Source organism: Lontra canadensis, unplaced genomic scaffold (assembly GCF_010015895.1).
Source record: "Lontra canadensis isolate GAN:19392208 unplaced genomic scaffold, GSC_riverotter_1.0 scaffold45, whole genome shotgun sequence".
Lineage (NCBI taxonomy): Eukaryota > Metazoa > Chordata > Mammalia > Carnivora > Mustelidae > Lontra > Lontra canadensis.
The window spans coordinates 3,184,494-3,203,528 of NW_022631039.1; the positions used below are offsets into that span (position 1 = coordinate 3,184,494).

The 19,035-nt window shown below is 41.8% G+C and overlaps 1 protein-coding gene across 7 annotated transcripts in view; it reads right to left on the reverse strand.

The window, feature by feature from the left end:
* AUTS2 (activator of transcription and developmental regulator AUTS2) overlaps window positions 1-19,035 on the reverse strand; it is a 1,079,185-nt gene that overhangs the window by 720,282 nt on the left and 339,868 nt on the right. For 6 of the 7 annotated variants that reach the window (XM_032872381.1, XM_032872385.1, XM_032872384.1 and 3 more), the window contains exon 1: window positions 18,131-18,186. The exons of the other annotated variant lie outside the window; for it this stretch is intronic. In XM_032872381.1, coding sequence (XP_032728272.1) covers window positions 18,131-18,178 — 48 coding nt within the window. In that variant the 5' untranslated portion in view covers window positions 18,179-18,186. Of the gene's footprint in view, window positions 1-18,130; window positions 18,187-19,035 lie in introns of those variants that run through there. 7 annotated transcript variants of the gene reach the window in all.

A 19,035-nucleotide genomic window follows, 5' to 3' on the forward strand; every position in this document is an offset into this window, starting at 1 on the left:
AGGGAGCAGCTATCTAAAATATGTGAGGGCCACATACAACTCAACAGTAAAACACACACACACTCATACACAAACGGTATGATTAAAAGGATCTGAACAGGCAATTTGCCAAAGATACACGACTGGCCAACAGGTACATTAAAAGGTACCTAATATTGCTAATTACTGAGGGAAATGCAAATCAAAACCAAAACGAGGAAAACTTCACACCTGTTAGGATGACGATTGGCAAAAAGCCTTGAGACTGTCTCTCCTTCACTGTAGATTCTTGTCTCCTTTGTTGACAAGTACGTGACAGTATGGACACGAGCTTATCTCTGGGCTCTCTGTTGCACGGATCTGTGCGTCCGTTTTGTGCCAGTAAGTGCTGTGCTGATTGCTGCGACTTTGCAGCACAGCCTGAAATCAAGGAGGCTGGTGCCTCAGCTTTGTTCTTTCTCAGGATTGCTTTGGACACCACTGCCTTTTTGGTTCCATACAAATTTGAGGATTATTTGTTCTCGTTCTGTGAAAAAGGCCTTTGGTATTTTTAGAGGGATCGCACTGGATCTAAAAATTGTTTTGGGTATTATGAACAATTTAACAACATTCATTCCTCCAATCCATGAGCAGCAGATAGTTTTCCATTCATTTGTGTCCGTCTGGAATTCCTTTCATCTGTGTGTTACAGTTTTCAGAGGGTAGGGCTTTCACCTCCTCGGTTAAACTTATTCCTCTGTATTTCAGTTTTTCTGATGTAATTATAAGTGGATTGTTTTCTGAATTTCTTTCTCTCTTTTTGGGGGGGGAATAACAGAGCATGGGGGTGGGGAGGGGCAGAGGGAGAGACAGGACTTTAAACAGGCTCCATGCTCAGAGCAGAGCCCCACGGGGGCTCGATCTCACAACCCTGAGATCAGGACTTGAGCTGAAATCAAGAGCCAGATGCTTAGCCAACTGAGCCACCCAGGCACCCCTTAATTTCTCTTTCTGATAGTTCATTATTAGTGTATAGGAATTCAACAAATTTCTGTATATTAATTTTGCAACCCGCAGCTTCACTGAATTCACTTATTAGTTCTAAAAGTTTTCGGGTAGAGTCTAGGGTTCTCTCTATAATAGTACATTTCATCCATAAACAATGACAGCTTTACTTCTTTTCCAAATCGGATGCCTTTTATTATCTTTCCTTGTCTGACTGCTGTGGTTATACCATGTTAGATAAAACCAGTCAGCATGCTTCCTTGTCCTATTCCTGATCTTAGAGGAAAAGAAAACTGGCCCACTTTCTTACATCATATACATCATATACAAAATAAACTAAAAGTGAATTAAAAATTTAAATATAAGACAAGATAGGGCACCTGAGTGGCTCAGTGGGTTAAACCTGTGGTCCTATCTGATTTTCTCTTTCTCTGCCTGACTCTCTGCCTACTTGTGATCTCCCTGTCAAATAAATAAATAAATAAAATTAAAAAAATATATATATAAGACAAGAAACCACAAAACTCATAGAAAAAAATATAGGCAGTAAGCTCTTGGACCCTGGTTTTAGTAATACTCTTTTTGGCTGTCTCCTAAGGCAAGGGCAACAAAAGTAAAAAATTAATAGGACTGCATCAAACTAAAAAACTTTTGCACAGCAAAGAAAACCATCAACAGAACAAAAAGACAACCTACTGAATGGGAGAAGACATTTTCAAATGATATAAGATGTAAGGGGTTAATATCCAAAATATATACATAACTCACACAACTCACTAAGGGGTTAATATCCAAAATACATAAATACCTCACACAACTCAGATAAAAAGTCAGATTAAAATATGAGAAGAGGACCTGAATAAACATTTCCCCAAAGATGACATACAGATAAACAAAAGACACATGAAAAGATGCTCAACGTCACTCACCATCAGGAAAATGCAAATCAAAACCACAAGGAGATCTCACCTCACACCTGACAGAACAGCTATTACAAAAAGACAAAAGACAAGTTGCCAAGGATGCTGAGAAAAGGGAACCTTCATGCACTGCTGGTGGAACTGTAAGATGGCGCAGCCCCATGATAAACAGTATGCGGGTATCTCAAAAAATTAAAAACAGATTACCATACAACCCAGTGATTTCACATCTGGGTGTTTACCGAAAGAAAACTAAAATACCGATTCAAAAAGAAAAATGCTCCCCTGTGTTTCCCGCAGCATTATTTACAACAGCTCCAAGATGGAAGCAACCTAAGAGCCCATCAACAGATGAATGGATAAAGAAGATCTCACACACACACACACACACACACACACACCCATAAAGAAACAAATACTGCCATCCATGAAGGCTAGGTGAAGTATGTCAGACAGAGAAAGACCATATGGTTTCACTTATATGTGAAATCTGAAACACAAAACAAAAGAACAAACAAAAAACAGAAACAGACTCACAGATACAGATGACAATCAGGTGATTGCTGGGGAGGAAGAAAGATGGGCAAATTAGGGGAAGAGGATTAAAAGACACAAACTTCCAGTTACAAAAAACTTAAGACACAGGGATCCAATGTAAAGCATAGACACAGAGTTCATAATATTTTCACAATTTTGTAATGGTGACAGATGGCAGCTAGATTTATCACGGGATCACGTCCTAATATATACAAAAGTTGAATCACTATATTGTACAGCTGAAACTAATACAATATTGTATGTCAACTTCAGAAAAAGCTAGAGGTAACAAATGTAAGGAAAAATGTGATGAAAAGGGATCCCTTGTACACTGATGGTGGGAAAAGAAATGTGGAAGCCATTGTGGAAAACAATATGGAGGTTCTTCAAAAAAATGCAAAATAAAACTACCGTACAAGCCTACAAACCCACCTCTGGATATCTCCTGGAAGGGAGAGAAATCAATGTCTTTTTTTTTTTTTTTTTAAGATTTTTATTTATTTATTTATTTAACAGGCAGAGATCACAAGTAGGCAGAGGGGCAGGCAGAGAGAGAAGAGGAAGCAGGCTCCCCACCAAGCAGAGAGCCTGATGCGGGGCTCGATCCCAGGACCCTAAGATCAAGACCAGAGCCGAAGGCAGAGGCTTAACCCACTGAGCTGCCCAGGCACCCCAGAAATCATTGTCTTAAGGAGAAAATCCGCACTCCCGTATTCACTGCAGCATTACTTACAGAAGCCAAGACTGGGGAACACCGAAGTGTCCATCCATGGATGAACAAATAAAAACGACAGGAGACATACACATGCACACACACAACTGAGTATTACTCAGCCATTAAAAAAAGGACACTCTGTCATTTACAACAATATTGATGAACCTGGAGGGCATTAAGTCAAGTGAAATAATGCCAGACCAAGAAAGACAAACACTGTATGGTATTACTTACATGTGTTTGGGGCAGGGGGGAGTTACTCATACAAGTAGAATGACAGTCGCAAGGGCGGGGGGGATGGAGGAAATGGAGAGGTGCTGGTCGAGGGGTACAAATGCCCCATGGTAAGATGATTAAGTGCTGAGGGTCTAACGCACAGGGTGCAGACTGTGGTTATTTACACGAACTACACACCTGAATTTTGCTGGGAGGACACACTAGGCTTCTCATCTCACACACACAATCACACACGGTAACTGTGTTACTTCGCCGTGATGGTTATGTCATAATGTGTACGTATATAAACTCATCCCACTGCACATTTTAGGTATAGATATTTGTCAACTATAGCTCAATAAATCTGAAAAACTGTACTTGGGGACGTTCTCGAAAGGTTTCAGACACACGGCTGAATGGAGAATAGCATTATTTGTAGTCCATCAGTTTCTCTTCTTTATAAAAATGCCAGCAAAATCCTTTCCAAAACCTTATGTCACCGACTAGCCACTCTTCTTAATCACCTCCAGATTTTGGTGCCATGCAGACTACCTCACGACAACAGCATGTGACAGGGGTTACCCAGCCCCTCCCTCCCACCACTCCCAGATTACCCATCTGCCAAAGTCCGAAGACAATTAGAGTATTAGAGCAGTGGGGTGGCGAGATTTCCAGAAAGTGTTCTTTGGTGTGATGAAGAATGGAACGGAGCCTATAATCAACCAGGGCAGTTTCAGACAAACTGCCTCTGGAAAAGGAAGGGATTGCTACAGACCATTCCCTTCAGAGGGACCACACACTACAGTCAGCGCAAGGAAAAGTATCCGTCCTCCTTTGTATAAAAAAGCAAAGTGAAAATAAGTCTTTCTTGAAAATAATACAGTTCAATCGAGAAGACAAAAAGAAATGCATACTCGCTCCTAATAATGGCACTCTCAGTTGACTTTTTTGCTGCAGATAAACATTTACTAAAGATTCTAAATTTTCACAAACTTTTCAGAACTCAGATTTGTAAATCTAAAGTTTCCTTCTCAAATCATACCTCTTTAAAAAGATAATGCTAAAACAACACAATCTGAATCAAAGTAGGTCCAAATCCTGTCAGTTTTGACCATATTATTGTTCCCACATGATAAAAAGACTGACAGTTTAACAGATAAACTCCATAAAATGAAAACTGTGCTGTTTAATGCATCACCATATTTTATAGTGAAGTGTGTCTGGTTTTTTGCTACATTCCCAGAACCAAGAGGAAGAAAGACTATATCCCCTGAATATACATTTTATACAGACTAAGTAAACGGTGATGCATATATCTCTTCAAAAATCCCATTACAGCAGTATATACAGGCCACCTATGTTTAATTTTATATTGTCCAAAACTATAGATTTGTTTCCTTTTAATAATATACTGATTTTGCCCAACATTAATAAAACTAATCAACCATACTAACAAAAATGATTTTATCTTCCCCAGAAGTAACAATTTGACAGGAATCAAAAAATTCTCCATTAAGACTCATCAGTTGTTTGACCTACAAAGAGCAGAACATTTTCCCATGGAACGAGTGCTCATACCACACGATCTATGCACACATTAAACGTGGCATGGCTCCTTGGGGTTCGGGAAGACTCAATGTGCTTCCCACTGCTGCAATAAAGCGACTCTCCCAGAGGGAAATGGTGAGAAAAAGTAACTCAAGAGAATGAAAAGCTACATCGACCATACTGTGTCCCGTGGCTTTCTCCTTCATGGCAAGAAACAGGGACTCTGTGTAAAAGCTCAACAACAAGGCAATAATTTAGTAGATCATAATGAAAACCCAAAGGAAATCTGACAAGCGGTACACAGAAATATTAGAAAGAATGTTGTAGTAAGCACAAAAAAGAAAATATAAAATCTGTAGAGATAGTCACAAAGTGTAAGTAAGGGCTGATACTGGAAAGGAATTCGCAAAAACTAAAACTTGTGCCAATGCTAGGATTATAATCACTTTTCTCTTAACTAAGAGAAAAGAAAAATTAGTGCCAAAGGAAAGAAAAAGTTCGAGTCATTACACTACTGGTTTCCTGGGGAGCCTGGGTGGCTCAGTCCGTTAGGCACCTGCCCTCGGCTCCAGTCATGATCGCAGGGTCCCAGGACTGAGCCAGCATCAGGCATCAGCCCTGCGTCTGGCTCCCCGCCTAGCAGGCGGTCGTCTTCTCCCTCTGCTCCTCACCTCGCTTGTGCTCACTCTCATTCTCTGTGTCTCTCTCAAATAAATAAAATCTTAAACACACACACACAAACAAATTGTATAGCTAAGGTCTACACTTTCGGCCACTAGCGCATAAGTGTGATTCGAGGCTGACGGCCCTCAGGTGCCGAGGGGAGGGGCCGGACTAGATAGTTCCTCGGCTCCAAAATTCACTAGAGAATCCGGCTGAGTATTAAAAAGTCTTCCCTTGTTTCTTGCTGAATGACAGCCACTCTAATGAAGCTCTCCAAACTATACCAAGAACGAATCTCAGTACAGTTCCCAAATTACAGCCCTTCTAATTCCCTCTAAAGGCTTCCATCTCTGTCAAGAACATGGCACAACTGAGTCCTCCACTGGGTAAGGAAACAGCCCACCACTGGGTTATCCCATGCCAAGACCTATGCTTTGTCTCTGACAACGTGTTTGGTTCGGTGAGTGAGTAAAAGTGGCTGAAGACAAGCAAACTCGTTCACGTAATTTTTCTTCATTTTTCCTGTGGGGGATGGATTCCCATAGGTGAGTGTCGCCTTGCTTTTGTCTTTTGTTTTTCTCTCAGACTCACACATGCATACGCCAGAGGCCCAGAAAAATAATCCACATTTTTACGGGTAGCCTGGAGCAGGAGGGAGAGAAGAAAGGAAAAAGAAAAAGAAAGGGGTTGGGGGGTGGAGCACACAAAGCCTTCCTTGCTCTTGTAATCTTTCTTAGACAAATTCTACATTAGAGAAAGCCACAGCCGAGGATTTTACAGTGGTGTTCAACACTACTCACGTCCCCCGAGAGGGAAGGCATGCATTCCCTTCAGCATTCACTGTGCTAAGCGACTCAGCTTTCCTGAAAGATAATCTAAGAGAGCAGCCACCAAGGAAAAGCGCGGACCATGGTACTTGCACGGAGATGCTTATACACCCACATCTTCCCATCCCAGGAAAGAAAGCCAACCAAAATGTTCCTGGGACCCATCCTGGTAAGGCCTGGTATTCTGTCCTCGCACAAAGCAGAGACCTAATATCCTCTGACTACATCAATAAATTAATTCAGACGGTATGTTTCTGAAACTGTGTTTCCGTGCTGTAGACAGTACACCAGAGAAGACCGGATTTCTTGTCCTCAAGGAACGCATAATGTGAACTGAAACCAAGACACACAGAAATACACCAGATTAACGAGAGCAGGTAGCTAAGCAGAATTAGAACAAAACCTCATGATCAGCGATCTAAATGAAAGTAAAACACAAAGTACGAATGCAATTACCAAGAAGGACTGAGAATAAACATCTCCAGATGTGCACATACCAAGTGGTAAGAACAGGAACATACGTGTCTTGATGGATCCAAGTCACTTCAGTCTACTAAGGACATACTACGGATTTAATGTCTACTAATATGTCTTATGAGGAGGAAACAGCGTTTATTAATACGTGAAATTCAGTCTTAAGTTTTTCCAGTTTATTTACAAATCCAGTATGAAGTATATTTCAAGACACATGACACTCAAAGTCCGGGCTCAGTTCAAGACTGCTCAGGGTGACGGTATGTAAGAAGGCTCATGCGTACCATTCAGATGGTTATGACTGAGGATAAAACCACAGGCAAGAAGCAGTTCTCACTCTTGAGCTAACAGTGATGATACTGACTGTATCTGCATGCATTCAGTAGTGTCATCAGACATTAATTAACCCAAAGTCCTGAATAAGAAATTAAACATGAAATAAGAAACAAAATCTGCACTTAATATATTCACTTACAGAATAAGAATGAAACCTATCCCACACCCTCATATAGATGAATATTAACTGACCTAAAACCAAGCAAACCACATATCTTTTACAACAAATGATCTTTTGGGGTGGCTGGGTGGCTCAGTGGGATAAGCGTCTACCTTCTACTCAGGTCATGAACCCGGGGTCCTGGGATCGAGCCCTGCATCGGGCTCCGTGCTCAGCAGGGACCCTGCTGCTGCTGCTTCTTCTTGCTCTGCCCTTCCTCCCTGCTCTCTCTCTCTCTCACTCAAATAAATAAAATCTTTTAAATAAATAAATAAAAATGATCTCTTAACTGACTTCCACTCAACACTAGCTAGATCGACTGTAGGCCTCATTTCCTTTGTAAAACACTCTGAACAACTCATAGCCAATGAACGCTATGCATCATACAATCACTGAAAGTAAACTGTTGCAAAATCTGGTTATGCTAGTTTTGTTTATTATTTAATTAAATACCGTGTAAACCAAAGAGGAGTGTAAAATGAAAGTGAGATATGGCTTCCATAAAAATTAAGCTGAATACTATAAACAGCTGCTTAAAAAATAAAGTGTTGTCAAGTTAAACGGGAGACAACCAGGCAGGACTGGGAAGGGGGATCTAAAAAGAGTCTTCACTCATGTTACTCATGTACATCTAATTTGTACCAACACTTTTAGTGCACCCTCATACGCAGCTGTGGTCAAAGCATCATGAATCTGGTTTAGTCCAGAAAGAACAGCTGATCAGTGCAGCCATCCTCAAAGTAACCCCCACTGCACACTTTAAAGTCCCAGGGATCTTAAAAACAAAAAACAAAAAAAACCCCACAGTGCCAAGGTTGCACTTTCAGATCAATTTAATCAGAATTTCTAGGTCTGATACCTAAAATCTATTCGTCTTAAAACTCCCCAAATTTTAAACCTCCCCAATGCACATCCAGTGCAAACCACTGCTCTACACCAAAAAATTAAGTGAGAAAAGCATAATCATGTGTCTTACTATAAAATAATGTATTTAAATATAAGCTTTTTTCTTTTAATGATTTCAAGCTTTAGGTAACTGTTTTTAATTTATAAACATGCTATGGAACTGATTGTGTCAGCTAAGTATCCTACCAACCACCACCACCAAAAGGAATATAACCAGATCTAATTTGGCCTAACACATAAAATAAATGGGATTTGAATGCCTTTTTTCTCACAAATATCTACAGATAAGATATATCATTTACAGCAAAGTGAAGACGGAACATTGTTTCTGTACTTTCAGGAAAGTTCTTTTGTCCTCCCTGAATAAATCTGATCGATCCTGTTCTTTCTAGAACATTGTGGAGTTCCTCCAACTACATTAGGTGTGCATAATAACGTTCTAGGAAGGCAGCCGAGGGAACAGTCTTAAAAACCTGGTGGTAGGACAAGGGGAAAGCTGGTGGGAGCCTGGTGGGGAAGAGAAGAGAAAAGGGCTTAGCTTCAACATGCACATAGCAAAAACCTCCCATTTAGGAAGGTAAATTCATTAATTCTCTCATTTATACTTGCAAAACCATACAATAAATAACTGTAATACAGTTATTCCAAGTGCTCTCAAACAAGGTCAAAAAAGTCATCTGAAAAACAAAGCCAATATATGAATGTTTATCCCTCTTGAAGCCATCTTCTGTTGCAAGGGTACAGCAGACAGCCTTTTAACAAGGAGCTAGTACAGCCTACTGAAAAGGACACCTACCGTACTTGGGGCCACACAGGGTGACAATGCTCGATGAAGTCACATTTGATGTCTTGTATACTTTTCATTACCATCTGACTATCGCGGGCTGAGGTCCTCCTCACATTCCAATAAGGCAATCTGGAATTGGGCTTCTGATTCACATTGGCTGTATCTTCTACTTCCAAAGTACACTGGTAAAACACGGTCTTCAAATTCACCGTTTGAAACAGTTTCCATTGACCTCCTTATACTTACTCAAAGAGAAAGACCGGATTTGAAATCCTTCCATTGGAAACGAAGCCCTTGGCGCTTCTGAGCAGTTGCTTGTCCTTAAGGGTTTTTATTTGAGCTGTCAAAACTATGAGCAGTCTTTCCAGTGAAATGAGTCCACTCTAAGCTTGCAGCAAAATTTATAATGTAGCCTAATGTAAAGATCGAGTTCTTCTGGTCTCAAACAAGAAGAGTAAGAGCGGAGGAAACAAGGTTCTGCCGTGTCCAAACTCTATTGCCTATCAAGTGAGAATAAGGCAATTCACAGTCCCACGCTCCATAGCCCCTTCCACGCTTCACATTCCTCTCAAATTTCAAAACCAGTTTTCTGATAGGAATTTAGTGCTTCATTCTAACAGAAGAAACCAAAAAATTCTAGAAAACACTAAGAGTTTAGGTAGTCACCATGATTTTGCAAATTTCCAAACACACGACACAAACAGATTTCAAATTAACTCTGAAGTTAAGGACAGAGTTACGGAACACACTTTAAACTCATAGACAGATGCATAAGGTTCCGAGGAGGGCAGCCAATGGGGTCAAATAGTATTTATAATAATGTCAGAGCAGTAACTCAAACATCTCTTGCCAAAGAAACCAACAAGTGCGCTCATTTTCCCCCACCAAACGCAACACCTCATTGAACGAATGTTTCAAGAAGCAACATCCATCGCTTCCTACCCTAGGCTCTTCCTGGCTAAGGTAGCTACCAACTTTTAAACAAAACAAGAATTAATGATTCCAACTGCATTACAAAAATGCTTTGTCAGAATTGCTTGGGAAAAGAAAAAATACTGCCAAGATGACGGTGATTTTTAGGCATCTGTATCTTGACGGCAATGTTGAAGAGGGGGAAGAGGCAAATGTGTGTTACTGGTAATATAACTTGCACAAAGGAAAACCTGCAGTGGAGCTGCTTCTAGCAAAGACGAGCCAAGTACGATGACATTTCAAGTACAAGTGGGAGAAACACAGAGAAGATAATAAAACAGTTATCACCCTCTTTCAAGCACCTACCACCAGGTCCTACGCAATGCAAGCACTTAAAAATACTATGGCAATCACTTTTTATTTATTTTTTAATTTAATCACTTTTTACCAAGCATGTCAGGGGACTTTCGCTTCCGGGACCATGAAAGAGACGTACTTTTCCCCTGTTACTTACACAACATACAACTCAAAACCCTGGACGTTGCAGATGAAGAGACATAAATCGATGTTCTAAGAAGTTAAGAGAAGAAGGCAGACCGGTTAGAAAACTGGGGAGCCAAAAAAGGAGATGGTGGGGAGTTCCCTAGGATTTTTGTTTTCAGTGTTGATTGTTGCCTCAAATATTCCAAACCATGAAGGCAGAACAAACCCAAAACACCAACAGCAGATACAGAAAAGGCCCCAAGCGAAGTCAGCTCTCTTTAGACAAAGGACCAGAAATGTGTCAAACCAGCCACACAAACAACTTGTGGACAAACACAAGAGAAAAACCTGGCACACACCCACTTCCCCATCAACAAAGCTGAGTGGGAAACCTACACGCCCACCCTCCCTCCCCAGGCTTTTCCGAGTAACTGCGTCTCCACAGCTTGCTGGTATCAGAGAAGCCGGAGTCCAGATTCTGACCCTTCAACTCTGCCAGCCAGAAAAGGGCTCCTCCCTCTTCTCCGCAGCAGTGGAGACCACCTGAGAAGCCTACATCCTCAAGGGACAGTAAAGAAGTGCCTCCTACTTCTCCCCACTGGGGTGGTGTAAGGAAAGCCATTGTGAGAGTCACTGCTAAGAGGCGCTGAGACCACCCTGCTCCCCGTGGTGTCAGGGTAGGCCTCGAGGGCAGCGGTAAGGAGACATCATTCCCCCTCTAGGTGAGGATGGGATCAGCTGAGGCTTGGAACTCCTACTAAGCAGTACCTGGGAGGTCCTCTCCCCTTCATTGAAAACCTGAGGTCAAGATGAAAACCAGGACTTCCATCTCAATGGGGTAACACCTTTCTCTCGCCAGAGAGCCATCAGAAAAGTCCAACTAAAACCAGAATGTTTAGAAAGATCCACAGTCTCAAGACATAATACAGGCATACCTAGTTTTACTGTGTTTCACTTTACTGCACTGTTAACAGACCAAAGGTCTGTGGCAACCCTGAGTCAGGCAAATCTATCGACACCAGTTTTCTGAAGCATTTGCTCAATCACGTCACTGTGTCATATTTTGGTAATTCTTGCAATATATCTTTTTCATTATTATCAGATTTGTCATGTGACCATCAGTGATGATGACTCACTGAAAACACAGAAGATGGTTAGCATATTTTAACCATAAACTATTTTTAAGGTATGTATCCAAATTTTTTTAGATGTGATGCTTCTCCATGCTTACTAGATGACAGTGTAGTAGAGATATAATTTTTATAGGCACTGGGAAACCAAAAAATTCATTTGAGTTGCTTTATTGTAATATTTGCTTCATTGTCGGGGTCTGGAACAGACCGTGTGATATCTCCGAGGTACGCCTATACTCAAAAAAAAATATCCAGGTATCCATCAATATCACTCCTTGGATCAAGAACCCGAAAACTCTCAAGCTGAATGAAAAGAGGCAACTGACAGACACCAACACTGAGATAACAGACATGTTAGAATTATCTGACAAAGATTTTAAAGTGCCTACCATAAAAATGCTTCAGCAAACAATTACAAACATGCTTGAAACCAAAGAAAAAATAGAAAATCCACAGTAAAGAAGTCTCAGCCAGGAAACAGAAGATATAAAGAAAGACCAAGAGAAAATTTAAGAACTCAAAAACACAATATTCAGTAATAAAAACTCAAAAACTATAAAAAAAATTGGTGAAAGAAATTAAAGAACGTACTAACAAATGGAAAGACATCAATGTTTACAGAACACTTAGTATTGTTAAGATTTACATTCTGGGGGCACCTGGGTGGCTCAGTGGGTTAAGCTTCTGCCTTCAGCTCAGGTCATGGTCCCAGGGTCCTGGGATCGAGCCCCGCATCGGGCTCTCTGCTCAGCAGGGAGCCTGCTTCCCCCTCTCTCTGCCTGCCTCTCTGCCTGCTTGTGATCTCTCTCTGTCAAATAAATAAATAAATAAAATCTTTAAAAAAAAAAAAAAAGATTTACATTCTGCCCAAAGAGATCTACAGATTCAAAGCAATTCCTATCAGAATAAAAACTGCCTGTCAGGGAATTGCGGAAAGAGACAAATTTATCCTAAAATTTATATGGAATCTCAAGGGACTCCATAGCCAAAGCAATTTTGAAAGAAATACAACAAATTTGGAAGACTGACACTTTCTGATTTCAAAACTTATTACAGTAATCAGAAACCATACGGTACCAGCATAAGGACAAACAGCCCAATGGAACAGAGCAGAAAGCCCAGAAATAAGCCCTTGTGTATATGGACAAATGATCTCTGACAGGGGTGCCAAGACCACTCAGTGGGAAAAAGACCATCCCTCCAACAAATGGTGCTGGGAAAACTGGATATCCACGTGAAAAAGAATGAAACTGGCCTGTTATTATATACCGTATACAAAAATTAACTCAAAATGAATTGAAGGCCTAGGCATTAAAACCTAAAACTATAAAATTCCTAGAAAAAAATATAAGGGAAAAGCTTCATGACACTGGATCTGACAATGATTTCTCATACCAAGTGCACAGAAAGCAGAAGGGAAAACCAAATTTGATGGGGCTACATCAAACTGGAAAACTTCTGCGTATCACAGAACACAATCAACAGAGCAAAAAGGTAACTTATTAAATAGCAGAAAATGTATGCAAATCAGCGGTTAATGTTCATAATACACAAAGAACTCCTACAACTCAGCAACAGCAAAAAAGATTACATAACCTAATTACAAAATGGGAAAGGAATTCAATGGACAGTTCTCCAAAGATATATCCAAGTAAACGGCCAAAAAACATATGGAAAGATGCTCAACATCAGAAACCACCAGAAAACTATAAATCAAATATAAAATTATAAAACTCTTTAAACAAACCAAAAAAAAAAAAAAAGTAAAAGAAATCGTCAGAATCAAGGGATAGATCAAGCAAAAAGTTCTTAGATTTAACAACAACAAAAAAAGGCATATAAAGGAACAAAGTTCATAATTCGGACAGTCTCAAAAATAAATTTTTTTGCTCTGTGAAAAATGCTGTTAAGACAATGAAAAGACAACTACAGATTGGGAGAAAATATTTACAAGCCATATATCCAGTAATATAGTGGTATCTAGGGTACATTACGAATTTTTAGAAACCGAACAGTAGAAGTAAAAATCCCTATTAGAAAACAGGCAAAAGACACTTAATGAGAAAGAGGTATTTAACAAAAGATATTCAGATGAAAAACAAGCACATGAGAAGATGTTTAGCATCATCAGCTATTAATAGGGAAATGCAAATTAAAAGCACGATGAGAATGTGCAGTGACTGTACAGCCACCATGAAGACGGCCTGGCGACTTCCTAAACATTAAACATGCTACCCAGCAATTGCACTCCTGGCATTCACCCCATGGAAAAGAAAACTCACATCGACACCAAAACCTGGACATAAATGTTCACAGCAGTAATATCTATAAAAGAAAGAACTGGAAACAATGCAGATGTCCTTCATTAGGGAACGACTACAATCCTTGACCAGAGAATATTCCCCAGAAACCGAAGGGAACATCGCACAGCAACTCAGATGACCCTCCCTCATGCTGGAGGAGGAAGGACTGTCTCCGAAAGTCGCACAGCACGTCATCCGTTTATGTAACACGCTTGAGATGACAAAACTGCCAAAACGGAGGAAAAAGTACTGGTTCCCAAGAGTCAGTTCAGAGGTGGGAGGAAAGTAGTGTGGCTATCAAAGGCCAGCGTGAGAGATCTTTGGGGATGGAATTCTGGGTGTCTCGGTGGCATTACTGTCCATACCCTGGTTGTGATATTATCCATACTTTTACACCATGTTACCTAGGGGAGACTAGATAAAGGGCACACAGCATTTCTCTGTGTTATTTCATACAACCACATATGAATCTACTACCATTTCAACAGAATCTCTTAAAGTATATTAGACAATTCCCAGTGGTTTCACAACACTTCTCTTGTATTTATCAATTAAGTCTAATAAAAATGGTTATGACTAAAAAAGGCATATTGGGCAATAACGTTCCCAATTTAATAGAAGAGGAAACAGTTTCATCAAGTTTGTACACATTGCCTAAGGTCATATACTACCCATAAATGGCAGAAGCAGAATTCAAACGCACATCTGCCAGACTCCCAAAGAGTCAGAGTAATCAGTAACATTTAAATGACGGAGCATCTGTTTTGTGACAGTATTACTGATATTAAAAAAGACAACACAGTTCTGGTCTTTGGGGTCTTACGGTGCTACAGAGGCACACACCAGTGGATAATTACAACGCAACGCACTATGTGTATACAGGGCCAAGTGCTGAACTGCTGAGAGAGATCAAGCGAGGATTCTTAGGGTGGGGAGGGCGGCCGTCAAGAAGCAGGACGCCAAGAGTCTCAGGTGGTCCCTTTAACAGTGTCACTCCCGCACTGTCCGATAGCATGGGACGGTACCGTGAATGGCAGGGGGGAGACCAGTTAGGAGGCTCCTCCAGTAATTCGGGAAAAAGACAGTAAGAACAGAACTCGAACAGGTCCCTTGGGAGCACAGATAACCAAGTGGGATAGCGATGCCTTACCTGTGCTAGGAAATGCAGACACATTTGACTGAGGAAGAAGAAATTCACCGCCTCTTAGAGGTGATACATTAGAGGGATCTGTTGAACGTCAGGACAGATAGCTAACTAGTCAATAAAAAATAAATAAATAAAAGGGCACCTGGGTGGCTCAGTGGGTTAAGCCTCTGCCTTCAGCTCCGGTCATGATCTCAGGGTCCTGGGATCGAGTCCTGCATCAGGCTCTCTGCTCAACAGGGAGCCTGCTTCCCCCTCTCTGTGCCTGCCTCTCTGCCTACTTGTGATCTCTCTCACTCTGTCAAATAAATAAATAAAATCTTTTTTAAAAATTTTTTAAAAATGAGGCTAGGTACCAACCTAATTAAAGAGTTAACTCGGGGCACCTGGGTGGCTCAGTGGGTTAAGGGACTGATTCCTGATTTCGGCTCAGGCCATGACCTCAGAGTCCTGAGATGGAGTCCCATATCGGGCTCCGAGCTCAGCACAGAGTCAGCTTGGGATTCGATCTCTCCCTCTGCGCCTCCCGCTGCCTGATATAAACAAACAAACAAACAAAATCTTTTGAAAAAGATCTAACTCATTAGTAATTTAAATGGAAATATTACAGAAAAGTGTGTATGCGTATGTGGTGCTGGTAAAAGAAGTTTCACTGTACATACACAGAGACATACATACACACACACACACACAGACACACACACACACACATACATACACAGACACATCTTATTTTTAGATATATTCTTAAGTTTTAGAAAGGGATCACAATCCTGATGATCATGGGAAAGTAATATTTTCCTGTTGCCAATGATTTTAACAATGCATTATGTGAATTTCTTAATTTTTCTTGCTCACTAAGACTGAAAAAATCATTTTTTGTTATACGTAAAACTAAGAAATGACTGGCCGTTAAACCTATCACACAATGTATTTTCTTGTAATTGTGGACAAACGTCACAGATGAAATATCTTTCCAACAATTACAAGTTTATATTGAATCATTTGGTCAGTATTTGGAAGATTTCTTCTTGCCCCCTTTAAAAAATACTGGAAGAAATTTCAAATTAACAGCCCTGTAAAAAGAGCCATTTTTTTGAATAATGTGGAAAAAAATGGTTTAAATCTGTCTTAAATTTTAAGCATCCCTGTCCCTTGGTTTACACTAAAGATTGTTATCTCTCCAGATGAAACTAACCTCATCTTGATGAGTTCTGGGGGAGGAAAAAAAACCAACAAACCTCCAATGTAAGTTTAAAAAAATTAATCATTGAGAAGGAACAAAAGAACAAAAGTTCCACTGAGAATTGCAGAAATCTAGAGCACCATGAGCATGTCAAAAACAAGACAGATTTTTCTGTTCCTCTTCCCCCCCCATCCCTAATAAAAGCAAGATAGTCTTCAATTAGCTACGGAGCCTTACATTAAGCTTTAGGATACACACGTGTCTCGGTATAAGAAAGCATTCTCCCCTTGTTTGGTTAGTAAAGGAATGGTCATATGGTCGTGCAGATGAAGCAATTAATTTAATGCCCCCCACCTTTTCCTTTTTATGAAGATCATTCCTTGAAGTGTTTTTCCTCTTTTTAACATTACTTCACTGTGAGTTTCACATTTCTAGGGTAAGACATTCATGGTGAAAGGAAAAGGTTAAGGAGGTAGAATATAGTTTTAATTTATCACAATTCCTAACAGTCAATAACAGAGAATAGGCTGCTCTGAGGAAAGTAATCCACAGGGAAAAAGTAAATCCTAAACCAAAATGTCACCTTTCCTGATTCTAGTATTTTAGGTATAATAATTTTAAAAGTTAACAATGTAAATGGTTTAAAATGGAGGATGGGGTCTGGCTGGCTCAGTCGGTTATGCATCTGACTCTTGATCTAAGCTTAGGTCAGGATCTCAGGGTTGTGAGTTCAAGCCCCACACTGAGCTCCATGCTGGGCATGGAGTCTACTTAAAAAAATAAATAAAAAATAAAATGCAGGATGGCTCTTTTTAAGTAAAAATCCTATACATTTTGATTAATTTACACGTACGTGGGTAAAGAACAAGTAATTTTGCTGTCATAAAAATACAGCAGAAACAGATCCATTCACGGGGGAAAAAAGTGGGAAAATGAGCTCTAAGTATACTAACTTATTTTCTAAACTAGAAGAATGGAGGAGGAATTTTTCAGCATGCTCCTGCATATAATTGTAAGAAGTAGGATAAGAGTCATCACAATTCCCGTCTTGCTACCTCACGGCTCCCTCCTCCAGGGTCTCAGCTTATCCTACAGTCAATATGTCGATACTGTCAACGAGCAGATCAAGGAAGAAAGGATTTCCGAAAGGAGGCATTTTAGGTTGCCCCCTGGAAACCTCATTACTAACCCTACACATTCCCAACACAGTAAGTGACACTTAGGAATCCAGAACCAGAAAGGTGGTCATCGTCCCCCAGGAAGTGCAAATACTTCTTCCCCCACGAGCCTCCGAATGATACATTAAAACACAACGGTAATACCAAATCCCAGATGCAACCCAAACTCAGCCTTCCCTGAAATGTTACCCCAGCCCCGCACCAGACAGTAGAGAGGCAGCCTCATACTCCGTTTGCCAAGATGATGGGGACTGTTCCTACAACCCCAAACCTGCAAAGCTCTTCTTCTACACACACGAGTGAGTCGGCGGAGCTCACGGAAAGGAAACACACAAAACCCTGCCTGAGCAAACTGCGGGTAACGGGAAGCGATCGTCAGTGTGTCTCAGGACAGAAACCACAGCAAGTTTCCTAACCAGCACTCCTCCTGGAAACTGTTCTGGCTAAAGCAGCACCGCCTGGCTTTCCTGCGAACGCGGCTTCATTCTTTCCCTTCTCCGGATTCTGACCAGCGCTTGTGGGACCGGGTCTGGAGATGCTTTCCCCGTGGCCGGTGGCAAGGTCAGGCCGTCAGCACAGAGCCTGCGTCTCGGCCAAGACTGGGGAAGCCAGAGGAGACACACCCACAAACACAACTCCTGGGTCATTCGCTTCCCTCCGAAGCCAGAGGAGCCCGGCCCGGGGGCCGGCGGGAGGGAGCTGGCAGGTTCCCCCTGGGGAAGAAAACATACGCACTTACCTTCTCTGCGTACTTGAACTTAACATAGAACCAGCTTGACTTGATCATTGTCTCACCTCCTGCCCTCAGAGGAAAAGAAGATGGGAAAAATAAAAAGGGAAAGAAAAAAAACAAAACAAAACCGTATGCTGCTGAAGAAAAAGCGGTGTTTCGGGCAAAGGCCTCCAAGGGATGCGGCTATTTCAAAGGGAGGAGGAGCAGAGGAGAGGGAGACTGGCAAACGCGCTGCTTCCAACCTGGCCTCCTGCCCGCACACCTCCCCTGGGCGCCTACCGCACCGCGCGGCCGCTGCTGCTGGAAGCCGCCTGCAGGACCGCCTCTCCCGGCTCCTGCTCGGCCCTCCCTCCCGCGCACTCCCTGCGCGGTGCTCTCTTGGCCGCCTGACAAGAGGATTCCTCACACGGCTCCAGCGGCCTCCCTCACCAATGGCACAGGTCAGTGAAGGCAGGAGGCAGGCCCTTGGCCCGGACCCTCCCAGAAGGACAAGCTCCGCCTCCCGCCCGGGCCCCCACGGGGATGAGGACTGAATTCCAGCACCCCCGGGACACACATCACACCTGGCCAAAAGTCACTCCTACAGGAGCCTGTGTCCCCGTCAAGGACGCTGCCACAGCGTTAACCCCGTGATCCCCAGGGCACGACCGGGAGGTGACCTTTCTCCACGCCTACGGAAGATGTCGACACTAGCAACAGTCCCGTGTCTTCCGCAGAGAGGGAGTAAGACTCCATCTGAAATTCCCCAGCTGAAACAACATCTTCTGACCTCTCGCAGCCGCAGCCGGAGAAGGAGACGCTGGGCCAGCTTTCCCTGGCCATTCCCTGCCCTTCCACCGGCTGCCAAAACAGCTCCTGGTGCTCAGCCTCAGGAACCAACAGCTTGGAGAGTGACTGGCACTTCCAGCATA